The 20,117-nt window shown below is 39.2% G+C and overlaps 1 protein-coding gene across 1 annotated transcript in view; it reads left to right on the forward strand.

Moving 5' to 3' along the window:
- The first annotated feature begins 443 nt into the window (after window positions 1–443).
- The window catches only part of TNNI3K (TNNI3 interacting kinase), a 134,877-nt gene continuing 115,203 nt past the window's right edge, over window positions 444–20,117 (forward strand). Inside the window, exons 1-5 of the mRNA XM_072419475.1 lie at window positions 444–564; window positions 2,742–2,850; window positions 16,531–16,616; window positions 17,552–17,649; window positions 18,392–18,502. Of these exons, the coding sequence (XP_072275576.1) occupies window positions 525–564; window positions 2,742–2,850; window positions 16,531–16,616; window positions 17,552–17,649; window positions 18,392–18,502 (444 nt within the window). The 5' untranslated portion in view covers window positions 444–524. The remainder of the gene's footprint in view (window positions 565–2,741; window positions 2,851–16,530; window positions 16,617–17,551; window positions 17,650–18,391; window positions 18,503–20,117) is intronic.

Below are 20,117 nucleotides of genomic sequence, written 5' to 3' on the forward strand. Positions count from 1 at the left end.
TTCTTCATATTTTGATTTAGAATAGAATGTGCAGTGTTCCAAAATACTTTGCATGTATAGAAATTAAAGCTATTATAAGGATTTTCTGTTTTATTCACTTTTTAAACACACTGCTATTATTCTGAACACTCTATGCACTTAAGATGAAAAAATACACCTGATGCTAAGTGGTCTTTAGTTTGGAGCAGCATTTGCAGTACAATAAAGTTGTTCCAGCCCCTGGAATTTGTAAGCAAGCATATGAAGATGTGATATAGCAAAAACAATCCAACAAAAGCACAAAACAATTCATGTTAAGAATTTAATAACAAGCAATTGAGTGATCTGAAGTCTCTAAAGTGATTACCGCCAGCGTTGAGTCTTGCCTGTGCGTTCCGTGTCATTGTTGTGTGACATTCCATTGACAGCAAGGTTTATTTTTAGCCTGGGGGCTATCACAGCTCTTCCAGCAGTTGGGACGTTGTTCTAGCAGTAGGATTATTGTTACCAGTTTTCCGGCTGGACGGAAGGGATACAGAAAACACATGGGGAACTACAAGTCCAGGCCAACCCAGACATGTACAGGTAAGGCTATGGATTATATTTTCCATATACATTGTGACATTTTTTTTCTAATAATAGTCACATAGCGTACATAGCCTGGCGTACATAGCCAGCAACGGGCCCCTGTGCAGAACCGACTTGGGGCTGCCCTGCCCAACTGACTTGGGGCCCCGGTGGAGGTCCCTGTTGCCTACGGAGGGTCTGGGGCCCTTGTGCAGCGGCATACTTTGTACCTCCATATGTCTACCCCTCATAACTTTTAATTCCGATTTTGCTATTGGTTACTGCTTTGCCCCCCCCATTGCTTTTTGCACTGTTAAATAGGGTTTCAAAGGATGAATTGATGTGTTGTCCATTGATATAATTTTAACAAGGATGTTAAGCTGAAATTTTTATTTTGCCTTCTCTGGATTTTATTTTTCCCCATCAACCTACTGATGAAGTTATTAAACCAGAACAAACATCAAAATTTTAAAAAATTGCGACCCGGCAGAAAGCACAGTCAATGTCTATTCTGCAATAAAATATCCCTACCTGCCTGATCACAGTTTTTTTTAATTGCACTCAATGGTCTCTGCTTCGGCACGGGCACTGCCATCTTCAACTAATCAAGATCGGTCTTTGGCCATTTTGATTGGCTAGTCCAGGATGACGTTACTTGCACACAACCCAAGTTAATTTGTTCTTGCTAGATGTAGGGAAAACCTGGATGTGTTGTGTATCCCAGCATCCTACTCTCAGGTGCATATGTACAGAACAAAACGTCACCATGAGCTTGTGCAAAGCTTTTTCAAGAAGAGACTTTGCTTGTTCCTCCTGCCACAAACCTCTATCTCTGTAAGGCCCTGGTCCAGCACCAGTACTCACTAGACACCAGTCCCCCAATCTAACGCCAAAGCCTTCACCTATGGCAAACCCCTGCTATGCCTCAGAAGACTGGTTGCGTCTCCCAGCCCACGGTTGCTTCTGGGTCTTGGTGCACAGGGGATGGTGTCTGGGGAAGGGCTGGCAGAGGACCAGGAGCCCACAGATTAGGAAGTACAAAGTTCTACTAAAGCAGATCCACAATATAAAGCCAAGATCATAAATGGGCAATCAGTCCACCTGGCAAGGTACAGACGGTGTAGCACAAGCAGAGTCAGGGCCACAGGCAAAAGGTCGGTCTAGGCAGCGTACAATCAATAGGTCAGGAATAAGCAATGGTCAGCAACAGTAAATTACAAAAAATACACTCCAGCACAGATCAGCCCAGCTAAAAGCTATAACGGGCACAGATCACTGTGAGCAGAGTGGCTATGAAGCCACAGCAGCCAATGGCAGCGCTAGGTTGAGATGAGGAACTACTCTGCTCATTAGTCTCAGCACAACTCTAATGCCCCTTCAGCTGCATACAGTCTCAAAGCTGGGGATGCCGAGAGACCATTCACAGCCAAAGGGAAACTGGGGATGCCGCAGGCTGCAGAGGACTGACAGCAATTTGCGTGATCATCCCTGCTGCTGCAAGCGACGCTAAAGAGAATAAACAGAGTGCATTGCCCTGCATTGGCCTACAGCATGGGATCTCCAGCCAGATATTTGCCTCCTAACAACCTCCTGGTGACTTTATAATGTAATGAGTTTACTTCCGCTTTAAGCTTTTTCTACCATTGCTGTTGTCCCTTTTACCTTTAAATATATTATTGTTCCCCAGCCTAAATGCGTCATACAATATAAAATGCATGAGTTCCTGGAAGTGTTTTCTAGGTAATAACCACATGATAACGTTTCCATTGGGATTGTGGTCAAGCATTGTGGGGTCAGAGCTGCCTCCAGCTAGACTTGAGGATATAGTAATGTCTACCATCTCCTTCCCTGCCGCTACAATACTATTGTTGCTCCTTGGTCTGTTTCATTCTACCCTTGAGATTTCTTTCAATGAATCTGTTTGGATTATTACTTTGACTCCTTTTCACTTTTGCTTCCATTTCGTTTACTGTGCAATGTTCAGGCCAAATTACAAGCATCACAAAATACCTGAGTGAAAAAAACACATTGGCTACAATTCCTTTAAGATCCGCCGTAGCATGTGCTATTTCCACTGACACAAAGCTAAAAGTTTCCACTCTGTGTACTAAAAAATATGGCAAAGCAACAGCAAGTTATTATGGCTATCATTTTCTCTTATCACATCATTAATCTTTTTTTTTTTCTTGTTATAGATGAGTGGAAGAAAAAAGTAAGTGAGTCCTACACGGTTATTGTGGAAAGGCTGCAAGATGACCTTCAGCTTAAGGAAGTCGAGCAAGCTGAGCTTCAATTAGTGTTTAGGTAAAGCCAAATTATTCAATTTGTTTGCCATATACTTTTCATTATAAAATATTTGTTATTGTATTTTACATATTATGGTGATCTTAGACTTCAGTGTCCAGATCTTGGCCAGTTTTGAAAAATGTTATTATATTGTGTTATATAAATATTTATTTTTTTGCATTATATTTTAATATATATAAATATTTATTATTGCATGTGAGGTTCCCCAAAAATAGATTGTTCCATGTACAAATTGCTTCTTCTTGAGAGGGTTAGGAGGTCCTTCAAAACCGGTTAGATGTTGGAAGTTTTGTTGTGGTGGTAGGCTTATCCTGAACATGCCCACCAATCAGTGTAGGTGTAGGTCTTTCCCCTGGCCAGTGCTTCAAAGATCAGATGCTGTTCAGCCGACATGTCAAATGGAGATACAATGGAGTACAAATACAAGGGGCCACTTTAGGTCTACAAAGGACCACGCATCCTTAGTTCCCTAAAAAAATCCATAGCACCTTTTATGCTAGGAAAATGGACTTTATTCATTTATTTTAACATTAGTAATACAGTAATAAGTGTAAGCTACAATATTTATCTCTGAGAAAGGACCCATATAACATCTTATGAACCATTCAACCACCTAAGTGTGCTGAGGGCCACAAGGATAGAGTAGGAGGGCCCCAGGAGGTCCAAAAAACACCAGTTTTACATGCCCAATCTTAAGCATTGCTAATGGTGTTGCCATCATGGCCATGGAACGTAATACGAGCATGGTGTTCTAAGCTTGGCACCCAGAAGCATACAGGGCATCAGCAGAAGTTATAGACTTCCTACTCCAGCATAAGCTGCTCGACAAATCTGCAAAATCCTGATAAGACTTGTTTATACTCATCCATCTGCTCCACATGGCTGCTCAACCCTTAGGGAAGCATCAGGTTCTGAGGGTCACCATATGCTACTCTCCCACAGGCCTCTCGTTCTTTCCTGGCATCATTATCTTTGGTATGGCAATACAAGCTTATGTAGGCAATATGATGAAGCTTTTTACCCTTTAGAGTTTATCCATGCTCCCTTTGACACTAGCATGGAGGCAGGTGTATGAAAGATATTCTTTAGTTGAATTTGTAAGTTGAAACAGGTTTATTTTTTTTTATTAAATACAACTTGGGACAGATGTTTGTCTTAACATATCATTTATTTTTACCTTTCTGTGTTATCATCTACACAGTATTTATATAACGTCAACATAATATGCAGCGCTGTACAAAGTCCATAGTCATATGACTAGCTGTCCCTCAAAGGGGCTCACAATCTAATGTCCCTACCTTAGTCATTACACATAACACAGTCCAAGGTCAATTTTTGGGGGGAAGCCAGTTAACCAAACTGCATGTTTTTTAGATAGTGGGAGGAAACTGGAGCACCCATTATAATCTCCTACAAGTCATTTCTGCCCAAGAACCCAGAGACCTGCAAGGTCCCACATACTGTATGGTGATTACCAGCAGTGGTCATTTTGCGCAATTTAGGAATCATTGTCTTATGTTAAGCAGCGGTCCCATTAAGCAATGATTGATTGAAATCCAAAAAACCATAGCCAGTTGTATATCTACTTTAAGGTTTTGGTGAACCACAGTCCACCTTTTTTATCTGTTTTCAATTTCATTGAAATTGAGATTGAGTTTTCTAAAAAAGTAACGTATGTTGTAAAAAGTGTGAGGCCAAATTCAGAGTGTATTTTACAGCATTTTCACCCCGGAAAGTGATTAAAGGGTCCAGTAAAGCTGCAAGTAAGTAAGCTGCTGTAGATTTGAAGCTCTTTATTTGGGAAGCAGCCTCGGAGCGTCTTGGAAGGAATAGGTGGGCCAGACACTCCTACCCTCTCCCAGGCCAGAAATTTAGAGTAGGAAGCACCAGGCCTATGTTAATAAATAGGAGTGTGTATTTGAGCCTAGAAGGAGTTGGAACTTGAGGCCACATAACTGTGTAGCCTGTATGCTGGGACAACCAAGGATATCTCCCAAGGTTTGGGTCCGGACCAATACCTCCGAAGAGAGTGTCGGAGAAAGAGTCAGGAGGCTGAAATTAGTTTTATTGTCTCAGATCATAATCAGATCCTGGATATTTATTTTCTGTGTGTGTTTTGGAATCAATTAGAGTGGGAAGAACATCCTGAAATATGAATTGGAGTCTGGACTACCGATGCTTTCGATGCTAATCCCACATATATATATATATCAATATAATCTACAGATCTGCAGTACAGAATGAGCTTTCTTTTTATTGAGGTGACTTTGTTTCTTTAAACCACAGTTTTGTTCTAGATTCCTCTCTTCTAGTATCCCAGCTTTCCTCTTTTAGCTGCATCTGCTCATGCTGTAGGCTTCCAATCCCCTGAGACAGGTGCATGTAGATTGTAATGTTGTGCAGTATATCACAGGCACGCAGAAAGCAGATTAATTGGCTGGGGGATTTAGGAAACAATTCCACTCTTCTTGCCAAGGTTGTCGAGTAATAGAGAGGTTAATACGCAGTGTATGTACCATCCTTGACACGGCGAATTCCAGAGGACCCAAACAAGACGGCAGATTCTGCTGCCTCACTCCGTGTCTGAAATGAAGCAAAGACTGAAGTTTTTCATTTTTTTCCATAATTTTAAATGTAAGTTGTGGATTTCATGGCTGTCTTTTGGGATTTTTCTTTTTTTTTTAATATGAATGCTCATTGAAGAGAAGATGCATGTGTTTTCTTGTTTATTTTTTTTGGGTCAGAACTGAAATAAATTTTAATGTAAAAATAAAAAATATTGCATCTCCATTTTTTTTAATGCAGCCAGCAGCTTTTGGCTTTTTTCATGTTTTTATGTTCTTGTTGTCTGCATTGCTAAAAAAAAATCCTGCTGTTGACGGAGCTCAATAGCTCAAGTTCAGTCTTATCCCTGACACACTGCCAGTTTTGTAATAAAGCAATAGTTTTTTTTATTTTTTTCATTAGCTATATACTGCTGGGGACTGTGTCTATGATTTTTTTGTAATATAAATTCTAAAAGCCATTTTAGACCTGAAGTGAGCCACAGCAATCTGCCGCCTGCAAGTAAATGGAAGCAGTTGGGAATCATTTTGTGGAGGAACATACTGTATAGTTCCTGAAAGCAACCAGTCATTTTTGGCTACATGATTGCTTTTGGAAGTGGGCCACAGCAATTTAAATATGGTTATGTGCGGTGTGGTTTGCTGCTCCTGGGCACACATCAGCAGTCTGCAGGGGTGACCAGCAGCTTGGTTTTGTACTATGGTGGTGGAGGGGCCCTAAGTGAATAACATTTAGTTTAATAAATCCCTGTGCATCATAAAATACACGTTTTGTCCTTAATTATTTATTTTACTACTTCTCAGTGCTACTAATCTACTGCACCTTTTTGCACCCAGTTCTAGTCTATATGCATGCACTCCACCAGTGACCCCATTGCTAATTTTCATGGCTGATTTACTGATGGTGACCACAGAGGATTGTGTTGAATCCGTTCCAGATCCTTGGACTTATACCAAACAAATTTTTCCCATAATAAATAAAGGGAAAATGATTAATCCGTTCCCATGAAGAAAAAATCCTATTGTTATTGGCATATTATACATTGATGGGACTGTATAAAATAATTTAAACACTGCCTAATACTAAAATACATAAATACAAAAGCAATTAAATGAAATAAATGAAAATTTAACCTCCCTTTACCTTGCTGAGAAGAACTGAGTGCCTACTAGGATGGTGCTGAGAAGGGAGGAAGAGGAGATGTTCTGTAATTCACAGAGAGTTATAGCGCGGGTTGTTCACTGAATGGTAGCAACTGGCATACTGACATTCGTGGGCAGTCGTGGCTTTGTCTCGAGAGAGGTAAATAAGGGTAGCGCGTGGTGTTAGGACTCATTTTGACCCATACAAGTTCTAGCACAAAGGTTGTATACCAAGCAAGATTTTTCGTGTCCAAACAGGACTTATACCAAGTTGGACTTATTCCAAAGTGGACTTATACCGAGGTACCACTGTAACTTTTTACTTGATAAAGAATGATAAAAAAAAATATGAGTTTTTATATTTCTGGTTTACATATTCTTTAAGGGCTCTATTTATAAAGCAGGGAATCTGACATTCTCTTAAACATTCCCTAGTGAAGACTCAATTGCTGCCATGAAACACATGAAGCAACCACTCCCAACTTTCTTTGTGAAGCATATTTGTGCCATCCAGGTCCTTGGTTATCACCATTTCCAGGTCTGGGGACCACTAATCCAGCACTGCAGATATATCCACGGCATCTGGTCCCATTGATTAATAACCACTAATGCGTAAACGGTTGGAGGGGGTTCAAGCCTGTAGATCAGCTTTAAATACAGTCCTTGTAGTGCAGCTGTCCCAATTATTTTGTCAGTAATCCTATAGTTTTTACCTTTCCAACTGTTATATTTTGTCTTTTTCCTACATTTTCATTCTCATTTATTCAAATTTATATTTTATTGTTTGGTCGACTGTTAAAAAGTAAAGCTGAGGCATATTCGCCTTACATTTTGCCTTTCCTTGTACTCCTTATCCCCTCAACAACATGCTAATTAATTTTAATGATATATTAAATATATAATAATTATAATGAAATTATAAATTAAAACTTCTGTTTTCATTGAATTCCCTTTTTTAAACCTATTGACATTAATGTTAGGTTTATGCAGGTAGCTCATGACTGGTGGTAGGTGCTGGCATGATACTGTACATATCCTTATGAAAACATTACAACACTTTGCCCCTCTATACCTCCCTAGAGTCTTGCGAGCAGTGCAATGGCTGAGTTTTGCAAACACCAAAACTCCTTGTTGGGTGGGTGTCATTGTAGGGTAGCAGGCACTATTGTAGGGTAGCAGGCAGACTGTATGTGTTTTCACACAGCCCTAGGCAGTGTCCATATGTGATGCTGAGCCTCTATTATTGAGAGATATATTATCCAGTGATAAAGTGATGGACCAAGGATGGTCAAATTGCTGAAAGAATAGATAGATGATGTTTGATGTCCTCCAAGAAATGCGGTGGGTTCTGGCTGACTTGCTGCAAAATCTAATGCCCTGAGACGTGCACAGTGTGCAATAAAGAAAGTAATTACAGGACTTACAAGAGAGGAGCCTGTATAAGTCTGAAAGGTGGGTTGAAGTTGGACTTTAACTTTTCCCCATTAATTACAAGTTCACTTTAGAAAGTGATCAGATTCAACATTGTTTCATTCTTCTCTACAACACTCTCATCTTGCCCAGTATGTGACAGAAGCCCCTATTAGGTCTTAAAGATCATTTTTACAACCCTTTACATAGGGAGAAAAATGAAAAATAAACCTTGAATAGAAGTGAGACTTTATAATGCTGCAAATTGATTATTTATCACTCGTATTTCTGTTCCCTGTACAAAATTTACAAGAACAGGGCAAAATGCAAAAACTGATTTGTGGAATGTCACGGTTAATTAGGCTGTAATTATGTCAGTGAGATATTATTTCCATTAGTGCTGATGCAGATTGTGGCTTATCATTATTTAAACAATTCTTCTTGGCAAGCCAATAAATAGAGCGCAGAATTTATTAAAGATTCAATGGGAGTATTCTTCAGTATGCTTCATAGAAGCAGCAACTTGTTTTACTGTCGTAAAATTAAATTATGTTTAATCCATTTATTGAGAAGAATTCAAACTCTGGAAAGAAAGAAGATTGGAATTTTAAAAGATTGAACTTGTTATCGACTTCGGTTTAAAGGGGTTTCCCATTGGTAAATGTTTCTTGGGCTGGACTGTGCTGTAGGAGAGCCCAGGAGAAGACCAGAAGGTTCCTGTACTCAGATGATGACAAAACTCCTCATTTAGATGTTTAAATATCATCTCCTAGATTGTAAGCTCTTTGGGGCAGGGTCCTCTCCTTCTCCTGCATCACTGTCTGCATCTGTCTGTCATTTGCAACCCCTATTTAATGTACAGCAGTACATTGCACTATATAAATCCTGTTTATTAATAATAATAATAATAATAATAATAATAATAAAACCAATAATAGAAGGGCAGAGATACTTGCATAAAGAAAATACTGTTCTGGGTTTCTTTATGTGGCTTGGGGTTTGGTCATGGGTCTCAAATGGCTTTGTATATCATTACCATTGGGGGATATGGAGAGCCTTCCTACTTGTGGCTGCAGTCAATTTTCATATAGCAGCACAGCACGGTGTGTTTCCATGCTCAGTTGCATTGCCTGATCCCCTCTGTCAGCACCGCTGTGCAAGGGATCCTCCAGAAAGTCCTGTGAAGGGGACCTTAAAGGCATGGACGCCCCCCTTAGCACTGCAATTAATGCTGCAGGTCAAGCCCTGGATGTTGGAGCCCCTGTTGACTGAGGAGGGTCTGGGATTCTTGTACACCTGCACATTTTGCACCTCCTTATGTCCACCCCCATCACAGAGTTTCAGAAGTGAACAAACAAATACTTTTACTTTATCTCTAAGTCACACTTCCTGTTTTCTGTGTGCAAAGGGTCATCAAGTCTTCAAGCAGGAAGTGTAAATATTTCTGGAATTGGTCTTTAGAGATATAATGTAAACATAAGTACCTAGTCAAGCATTAGAATGGCTTCCAAAGAAATGCTGAGTTCAGGTACACTTTAAGGTCTTCTATTACTCTATACTTTTTCATCCCAGGAAGGCCTGCTTGCTGTAAAGCTGAAATCCAGGAGCACCCCCTTCCTTCAACACCCACTACTAACTAATTATATTTATATAACTATATTTCAAATGATAGCAGTAAATTATTCCATGATCATGTGAGTCCTGAGTCTTCTATTTTCTGCTTCACTGCTTTGGTGACATTGGCACATTGGTTGGGTCCTCTTAAGACTAGGCTGATGGCTTTAAGACGGTCCAATGCAATAATAGATCCAATGGCCATGACTTATAGAAGCAAGGGCAAGGGGTAAAAATAGGTCCTAGGTAGTAAGGAGACAAAAATCAACACTCTTTGTAGAGTAAGGAATGGTTAGAACTTCAGCTTTGTCTCTGATTTTCTATTGCCTCACCTTCTATTTTGTATGGGCATAACAAGGCAGGAAGTGAGGGAAAATCTTCACAATGGTGGTCATAGACGTACTCACCTATAGGACATGTCACCCATAAATACATAAAGCTGGTTACCAGACATGGAGGGTACTACCTAGGATGCTTCACACAGCACATGGGGCAGTTTCGTTCTTTTGCTTACGTTACAAGGTGTTACACACATTTTGCTTTTTTGTTCACTGTCCATGTCTCCTGCACCCACTTTTTCTAAACAAGGAGCAGCAACTCTCCATATCTACATTTCCTGGTGTTTAGCCGCTTTAGAGCTAAACTCCAGGCAAACATCTACATTTTGATGTAGGCCACATTTTCCTTCCATTGGTTTTTATCCGTCCATGCAATTTTGGGATTTCTATACCTCGGCCATGACTGATAGGGGAAAGGACCTGACATCACTCAGCTGCATTTTTACATTGTAGCTGCAGGTCAACTTCTTCCCCCCCTACACACTGACTGGATAGTAAAAAGAGAAGAAGCACACCGAGGAGCTTATCTTTATATCATTCCTCTCTATTCTTCTTTCAGCATGCCATTTACACCCTGCACACTCGGTTGGCAGCTTGTGATCACTTCTTGCTTTCATTATTTGAATTATGCTGTATAGAGGATCACAAGAGGCTGGTAGCATGTCAAATTCAGGTACTTATACTGCCTGCATTGAATTATATATTGATGCATACTTTACATTTATATTGTATGTATATCTATGAGAGTTCAGCATTTGAGTTTACATATATTCAATCTCTTTCGCTTTCCAAATGACTTCTTCCAACCAATGCTGAAATTTAGACAAGCCTATTGGACAGCTCACCTAGCCTTATGCCTTGACTATATTCTACTGGTCACCTGCCTGCTACCAGCCTTTAATTGGACAGTGAAGAAGAAGCAGCTGACTAATGATGTTATATACTTCTGCTCAATCTGCTCTCTGTTAACAATATAATAAACACAATTGCAGTGGAGCAAATAAGATCAGTTATTGGTGCTCCCACTCTTTGTTTTATTGTGTAGAAGATTTCAAGAAGCTAAAACAAAGTCAAATTCAGATATTGAAGATATCACTTCTTAATGAATGTTAATGAATACATCAGTGCATTACTCAGTGATTTTTAATTCTGCATGGAGCTATGCTTTACATTAAATCATACATATTACATTGTGAATTATAAACTATGCATAACACAGAGGAGAAGCATGTACATGGTAAGTATGCAGAGACAATACACCGACCTCATTTTAAGATGAATTGCAAGTTAGAGGTGAATACTGAAAAGGTTGCTGGATACAGTAGTCACTTGTGCTCTGCTCTGATAATGTCAGCTCTCCTGAGGATTTTCCTGGTGTAGGTTCTTCTTTTCAGTGTGGAACTTTTATATTCTATACAGGTACAGATAAAAGCAGCACAAACACAAAATAAATCTCACTAATATAAAGGTCTGCAGATTCAGGCTGTTTTGTTTTTTTTGTGTCACAGATTAGATCTCTCAACTGGGTCTTTTTTATTCACCCAAAATATTCATTGTCACTGGGATTTATTTTTTAGGATCTGTCTCCACTATTAGGTTTTGACATGCACCAATTTACTGAATATGTGATCATGTTTATAGGATCCAATTGGAGTTAATAAATGCTACAATGTAATATAAAATGATTTAGCCTGGGTTGTTCATGATGATTAATTAATATGTCTAAGCTCAGAGCAGAATGGATCATAACTCAATAAAACTTGAAGCATAAATCTACTATGGCACTAGAGATTTATGTGGAACCTTGGCAGCTTAAATGAAAACGTGAATTCTTCATTGTTTCAGTCCTTCACAATGTTGCTTGGCAGAATTATTCTTCTCTGTATGGAAACAGTGGGCTTTCTGCAAAAGCCTGGCGGACCCCCGGCTGAGTCTGATTAGGCGCTCCCCAATCAGCAGGGAACTTGAGCTTTGCTGATTGGCAGGATATAGCTATTACAAAGCAGGGGATGTTATGTACCTCTGTAGAGGGGCCCTTGCTTCGACTCAGGGATTAAACCTTCTGGCTTGCAGGGAGCAGGCTTTTGTATTTAAAATATGGTTATTTTCTAAGAAAAACAAAATAATTTGTACATGTGTTGTGTTGATTGAAAGGATTGCACCAATGCATTTACTACTTTGTGGTGTCCTAACTATTCCTGGTATTGGATGGTTTACATCTAACTGTCAGTGAATGTGCAAAAAGCTAATGGTTACTGGTGCTAAATGTTCTGAGGGAATAATACTAGACTGAGTATGCGTCCAGTTGTCCGACAACTATTGTGCACCATATGAGAAGGTGAGTTTTTAGGGATAGAGAAAAGACAGGCTTTTTTAGGGCACAGACTGTTTATTTTATAAAACAATAAAGTTTATTTCAATTAAAAATTTTATAAAACTAGACAAAGATGATCTATGCTAGTCCTAATGCTAACATATGAGAACTAAGCTAGGCAACAAATAAGCGTACGGTACAGGTAGTTTAGGTCTTGTTCAGACAGCAATAGTTTTGTTTCCCACCTGATGCATTTCGCCTAACAAGGCATCCTCAGGGGATTTTTGGGGAGACTTGAGAATATTGCTGAAATCTTTTCTGTGGGGGCCAATTTGTCTCCATACTCCTTGTGAGATGATTCGGTTTTAATAGCCGTAGTGCTTAGGGAAAGCAAAGTAAAAGCCCTATTGTGGGGAATGGAACATACTTTGGATGGTTCTTTAAAGAGCCGTTTGGGTGATGATTCCTTGATAGGTAAATTTGTACTGAATATATAGGTTGAAACGTTCATATATGGGAGCTTTGAAATCTGGTATAAGGTTTAAAATTTGTGCTCCAATAAGAGATGATAATGCAGTAATGTGTCAGCTGGGGAGTAGTGTCCACATGGCATATAACACTCTGTTTGTTTTGCGTGGTTGTGTAGTGGTGGGTCGCGTGTAGCTGTCCAAAGAGGACCCTGAGCAATCAGGCTTGTTAATCTTTTCCTTCTCCAACCATTCTTCACCAGAACAGGTTTAGACAGTTTCTACCCAATCGTGACTAGCTAGGAAAGCATGGATGTTTTGGGGCATTGTGAGCACATGGGAGCTACGGGAGTGATGCACGAAGTGTTGGCTTACTTGACGTCACAACGTTCTAAATTTCAAATGGGTCATGTGCTAGTTGCTTGGTAATATTGATTGCTTAAGTTCTGGGTAACAGAGTTTACTGTAAAAAAAAATTCCAAAAGTCGTTAGTCTTTGCACTTTACCACCTTAAATGGTCCTGAAAATCAGTTGTTCTCAGGGAACATTGTTCACAGGTGGGCTGGAACCCCTGGCTGTGCTCAAAGCTAAATTCTTCATAGTATTTACGTTTACAAAATGTGATATCACAGCACTTCTGCTTAACAGAGAGACTCAATCAGAGCTAAATCACTCTTACATGCCTTTCCTTTCTGCATCAAATTGTGCATTCTTTAATTGATTGCTGTCTTATTGCATCCAGAATACACTATTAGGTGTTATCTCTGGCTGCAGTAACAAGATCTGACCCTCCATAATAAATAAAAGAAAAGCGTGTTCTCATTGTCCTATTTTCATACATGTGCATCATTTTAAAAATGTATTTTTAAACTCTATTTATCTCCACTTATTCCAGCTTTCCAACAATGTCTAATGATCTGAATATTATTCGCTTTTAGTGCATAAGTGTCAAATGTTCATATAACCAAATACTCATTTAGAGTTTTGTCTATCACAAAACTTTATAAAGTTTCTGTCGTGGTAATTCATGTCCTCGCCAACGCAACTTTTTTGTTTTTCTTTCCAATTCATTTTCTGTCAAAAGGGAATAAATCTGTCCTTCAATGTGCATTCCATTTTTTATGTTAAATAAAAATAATACTTATTTGATGTCCTTGTAATTAGTGGACTTTGTTTGGAATATTTTGGAGTAAATATCAGGATCTGTACTAAGTACGTAAACGTTGCATTAAAATAAATGACTGGAAAAATGTTTTTTTCAGATTTTTTTTACTATTTTTCCCAAATTAAAATTAGAAGAAAATGATGTATCCAAATTTAAAATAACATTAACATCCTGGAAAAACAGGCTACTCATTTTCAGATGTTCTCCCAAAAGGTTTGAGCATTGCCTCTCTCTGTTTGTGGTGGTCCGCAGGAAAATTTGGTTGGTCCATGGCTCTGGCTGGTGCACCCTCGAGCGGGGTCTTAGACCCCGCTGGGAGGACGCACCGGCCAGAGCCGCGGACCATGTCCCCTGTGCGGATCACAGGCTCAGGGAAGTGGGTGGGTTGTGTCCCTGGACACAACCCGCCTACTCTCCCATCACAGGCTCAGATGTGGGCTGGGGGAGTGGGCGGGTTCTGGCATCATGACGTCACTATGGGGGAAGTTTATTCTTCATTAGGTGACAACCAGCTCCCCGCGCATGTGCGATCCAAAGCCAGTAAATTTAATGATCCATGGGTCCAAAAGGTTGGCAACCACAGATCCAGGGGACAGTTCCTGAAGAAGCAAAAATGATTCTGCGAAACATACTGAGAGTTTGAGACTTGTGGTGGATCTCAGAATGTAATTTAATAATGACAACATCCTAATGAAAGTATAACACATGGTTGTCATATCGAATTGAATTTTATTTTTATAAATAAATGTTTTACTTATTTTATTTAAATTGAAACTAATTTTCCGCCTGTCTCCATTTTTCCTGAGTAAGCAAAATAGATTCTGAGAAACATGCTGAGAGTTTGAGACTTATAACAAAAACATCCTGATCAAAATAGAACACATGGTTGTCATACTAAAAAATGAAACGTTCATTTTATAAACGAATGTTTTTGAAATATAAACTAATGGTATTGCAATAGTAATTGATGCCTTAAAAGACCCATATTTGTGTCAATTTATACATATTATTGATATGTTAGAGTAGTCTTGCAGAGCAGGTGAAATCCCATGAGGAGACACTCCAGTCCATTCCAGGAGTGTCTTCTTATTCAAAACCACACTGTTAGATGCTCCTAGGTGCATAGCACACTGCTGGTATATTCCCAGGAGCTACAAACTGCACCACGAGTCAACCTTGCCACAACCCCACCACAATGCAAATGCTTGCACAACGTCATTCCCAACCACTCTAACACAGTTGAATTGGAGAGGTTGAGAATGTGGTTGAGCATGTGTATGATTTGCCTCAGTTGAAATTTTGTGAGAGGACACTCCAGTCTATTCCTAGAGTGTCTTCTCATTAGCCAAACCATAAAATTAGGTGCTTCCAGGTGCTTAACAAACTACTGCTATATTCTCAGAAACTGCAAACTGCACTACAGGTCAACCTTGCCACAACCCCACCACAATGCAAATACAACAACATGCAAATGGTTGCACAAAGTGGTTTCCAACCACTCCCGTTGAGTTTAATGGGAGTAGCTTCCTTTCTCACAACCTATTAGGGCATAAAAACCACAACTTATCTGGTCACTCCCATCTAAACAAGTATGAAAATAGGGTTGCAAAGGGCCTGATTTATCAAAGCTCTCCAAGACTGAGGATGATGGACTATCAAGGGAGAACTAATATGATCCATAAAACCTGGAACGAAATTCCCAATAATTTGCTATTAGTTTGCAAATGTTTTCAATCCTGGATCCTGGTTTGCTGGTTCTCCCAGGTTCTTCCATGAGAGTCTATATTGGGGAGCTTTATTAAATCAGGCCCAATATGTTTACAAGGATACAGACTGTTCACACAAATCCACCTGTCTGACATGTTTTTGTTTTGAACTTGCTTAAAAAAATCAAAATATAGGTGGCCCTATAGTGGTCACATCAGAAAGCTCCACCATTCCTGCTATAACAGCCGACACTGGAGTACATTTATTAATATTATTATTTTTAATAAACAGGATTTATAATGCACCAACATATTACGCAGCCCTGTACACCAAATAGGGGTTGCAAATGACAGACAGATACAGACAGTGACACAGGAGAGATAGAGGACCCTGTCCTGAAGAGCTTACAATCCAGGAAGTGGGGGAATTAACACACAATAGGAGGGAAGAAATGTAGTGGTGGGAAGTATTGGTTTCAAGGTTTCAAGGTTTCAAGGAAGTATTGGTTTCAAGGTTTCAAGGAAGTATAAGGTTTCAAAAGACAGAAGATGGGAAAAATGGGTTTTGAATACATGTAGGCAAGAAGTGGCCTTTAAAAAAAAAAAGGTAAAAACAGCATTTTCTGGCACAAAAGTCAATAGTTATTAATACACTGTATTTTAATCAAATATATAGTATCCAGTTAGAGTTTCGATTTTCTCTAAACTGATTTTTAGAACTTACAGGGGAATGATTATCAACTACGATCAAATAAAGTTGTTCCTTAGTTTTTTTTTTTATTTCTTTTTATGATAATGTTTAATTCTACCTTAACATTATGCCGTCAATCACTTTACATCAGTTTGAATCCGTCAACACTTTGCTTTCTCTATGTGTCTGATTAAAATTCACATAACTAAATAAAATAGCGTTGACGATAAAGCCTGTGTGATCAGCTGTAAAATCTATTTTGCAGCTCAGACGACGCCTTCGGCAAAGTCAATTTAAACTATCGAACGGAAAATGGCCTATCTCTCCTTCACTTGTGCTGTATCTGCGGCGGTAAGTACGGATTCCTCGATATAAAAAAAAAATATACTACTTTTATTTAAAAAATGAATACAATATAAACGCATTTAATGGTACAATAAGCAGAGCAATCTTTTTATTCAAATGAGTAGCGAGGGATATATTGCTGTTCAGACTTCACCGTTCCGTCACAAAACACGACTTCTTTGTCAAACCAGCAGCTAAATGGAGTCTATTATTGACATTGGTTAATAAGAAGATCTCAAATGCAAGAGGATGGTGACCAATCAAATACTTCCTTTATCTTTGAATCACTAATGAAAATTGGAATCTCATTGGGTGTTGTGGGCACAAGCAAATGTCATGCCTGAATCCCAATTTCAGATTGGTTTTGTGGATGTGGATGGGTTCCTGTTCCAATGGCAAAGTTGTCAATCGAACAGAAAGGAAGGGGAGATATCTCCAAAATGGGCAAAGATTGGAACAAAGTGCCAAACGGGTTTTAACCCTTTTCCTACTCCATCTGAGCCTTAAAGTGGTCTTTATACTGAAATGGTGGGTCTACATACACTGCATACATATTGACTCTTGTAAAAAGCAAAGCAGGCAAAGTGAGAAGAAATTTTATTTTTCCAAGATTATTTTGCTAATGTAACTAATGCTATGTGTCCCAGAGCAACAAACCACACAAGTCAACACACATTGCTCCCCCCTCCCTCTTCACGGTGTGTGGTTCTTCCTCTAGAGGAAGAAAGCAACTGCATGGCCAGAAGTAATACGTCATTCCAGGGACCTTACTACAACCTCACTGCAACACAAAATCAACCACTTGCAAATGTAAGTGGAAGGTCCACTGAAGGAAAGAAAAATGTGTTGGTTAGAGCTGCTTTTCAGGACATAAAACACATAGAAATAACAGACTGTAAATGTTACTCCAATCTGCATTTCAGCCATGTTTTTTATTGCAGGTACTAAGTCTCATATTCGAACATTAATGCTCAAAGGTCTACGGCCATCCAGACTGACAAAAAATGGCTTCACCGCACTACACATGGCGGCCTATAAGGTATGGTCACCTACAAATGAAGGCTTTTTGGGGTTTGTCGAATGTCAAGGTTAAGAATCCTGAGTTGACTGGTTGACAGATACCAGACCATGAATAATATTAGCTATTCTGTAAAAATGAGCATGAGAAACCTTTTTTTAACCTCATATTCAACTAATTTTTATTTCCCATTTGGCAAATAATTAGCTGATAATCCATTAGGTCCCCAAATTTTATGCTGTGTTTGAACCTTTTTATCCTAGTGGATCTTCTTGGCCCAGCAATAATATGTTCTTATTTGCTCCACTTTGAGTTAAATTTACAAATGAAAGTGTTTTGTTGTATCTGTTTAATAAGTCCCAATAATACTGTTGATATGACTAGTAAACAAAATCTTTCCTGAGCACTCTACAATCTCAAGCAGTGTTATCAGCCCTGCCTAAAAAGTGATGCCATTTGCCAAAAAGTTGGAAGTTGATCCTTCATCATAATGATGATTCAAAACATGCTAGAATATCCACAAGAAGGGTTATAGACTCTCCTAGCCAAAGCCAAGATTTGAAATCCATTGAAAGGCTGTTGCCGATTTAAAAATGGGCATTTCATGGAAGAAAAAACAAAAACTGAGCCTGGATTAGTCACAAGAAAAGCCAAATTGTTGCATCTTGCACTTTGCTTTTTTTTTCTATAGAATTTAAACAGTTTTGATGTTTCTTATGCTTTTGCATATAGTATATAATGTAATTCATGTTTCCTTTGTTAGGACAATGCAGAGCTGCTGACAGCACTGCTGCATGGTGGAGCGGACATTCAGCAGGTGGGGTACGGAGCTCTAACGGCGCTTCACATTGCAACCATCGCTGGAAACCACGAGGTAATTGCATTAAATGTAATCAAAGTTTAAGCTAACCTTTAAAAACTCTTACACTCCTTGTACAAGCACAGCTTTTCACTATTCAACCCTCTATAACTTCCATACTGAGTCCATGAAGTACCAAATAACACCAACTTCCATTCCCACATAAAATACTCCATACTCAGCTGACATATACCAACTCGGACAACTATGCTCTTTTCCATTTCCAATGTACCTTAGACCTCTCAAAAATTTAACATCAATTACCCTAATCCACAGAATGCCATGCCTCTGATGAGTTCTTTTCCCCCCTGAATGTATATCAATAATCCCATTCCTACATGGACCATACCTGCTAAATTCCCAACCTTTCCCTTTTTTAAAAAACCAAACCTGTGGGGCAGGTGAGCCATTGACCTTTCTGAACACTGCCCAAGCTCCAGGTAAAACCTTTTCCAAGCCTACTGGCATGAACTTCACTGACCCTTCCCCTTACTCCAACCCTCTAATCAGATAAACCCATCTACTACTCCTCTAGAAACACCCTAGAAACCCCTATCATGCAGCTCCCCCACCTATTGCTTTATTCCTTTTTGCCCCAGGCATTACTTTACGCAACTCTTGGAAAGCTTGGAATCATTTAAAGATGTACATTTTTATTCACATGGGGCATGTTCCTACAACACCCTCCCCTGTCTAGCCTAAATATCCCTAACATGACTTAGGTGCTTCAAGTTTACTTCAGGTAATTGCTGGTATAAGCTTTAGCGATATGAGCTATTGAATTATGGTGTGCTTAGTGTTTTACCAGTGGCTTCTCCATGTTGGCTTCATGACATGGTGGAATCTGCTGTATGCTGTTTTACATCAGAGGTTAGATTTAAATAATTTTAAACCTGCTGAGGACCTGGTTTTTTGTCCTTATACATCTTGATACATATTTTACATTCTGATACTAAAACCTTGCTATTCAAACTACTCATGACTGTATATTCACCACCCATTAACCATGACCCGACTGCACAGGGACTTTTTATTTAAAAAATGTTATCATTGTGTTTATTGGGGTGTAATAGAAAAACCATGGAAGGTAAAATATAAGCATTTTCAACATCAGTTTGAACTTAAGCCTTCAGCATTCCTGATGTTTATTGAAGGACGCAATCTTCACTCTGCGGCTGTATCTGTGAACGTTAATTGATGCCTAACAATACCAACCATAGGTGCACTACCTTCAAAACAAAATTGAGTTTTGGAGAGTCTAGATTCTGGGTTAGAGGGTCACGTACTTCGCCGTAAAGAAAAAAGAATGAGAGGCATCTAATTTGTCAGTATGCAACCTGCTTTTCTGAGATATACCGAATTTCAGGGGCTTGTATTAAATCACGCGGAAATAAACAGGAGCCGTGGCCTGACCTGGGCCTGCTATGTTTTGCCACCCATAGAAATTGATATAGACTTCTATTTAAAAGCAAATCTGGAGGTCATTGCTTTTCCCATTCTCCTCTAAAAAGCTTCACTACACTTCAATATATTTCAACATCTTAGTTGTGTCGCTTCTATTTGATTGGCACAACATTTAAACATCAATTCCTCAAGGACTCCTCATCAAGGTAATTTTTTTCTTGCTCTG

This window comes from Pyxicephalus adspersus, chromosome 8 (assembly GCF_032062135.1).
Source record: "Pyxicephalus adspersus chromosome 8, UCB_Pads_2.0, whole genome shotgun sequence".
Classification (NCBI taxonomy): Eukaryota; Metazoa; Chordata; class Amphibia; order Anura; family Pyxicephalidae; genus Pyxicephalus; species Pyxicephalus adspersus.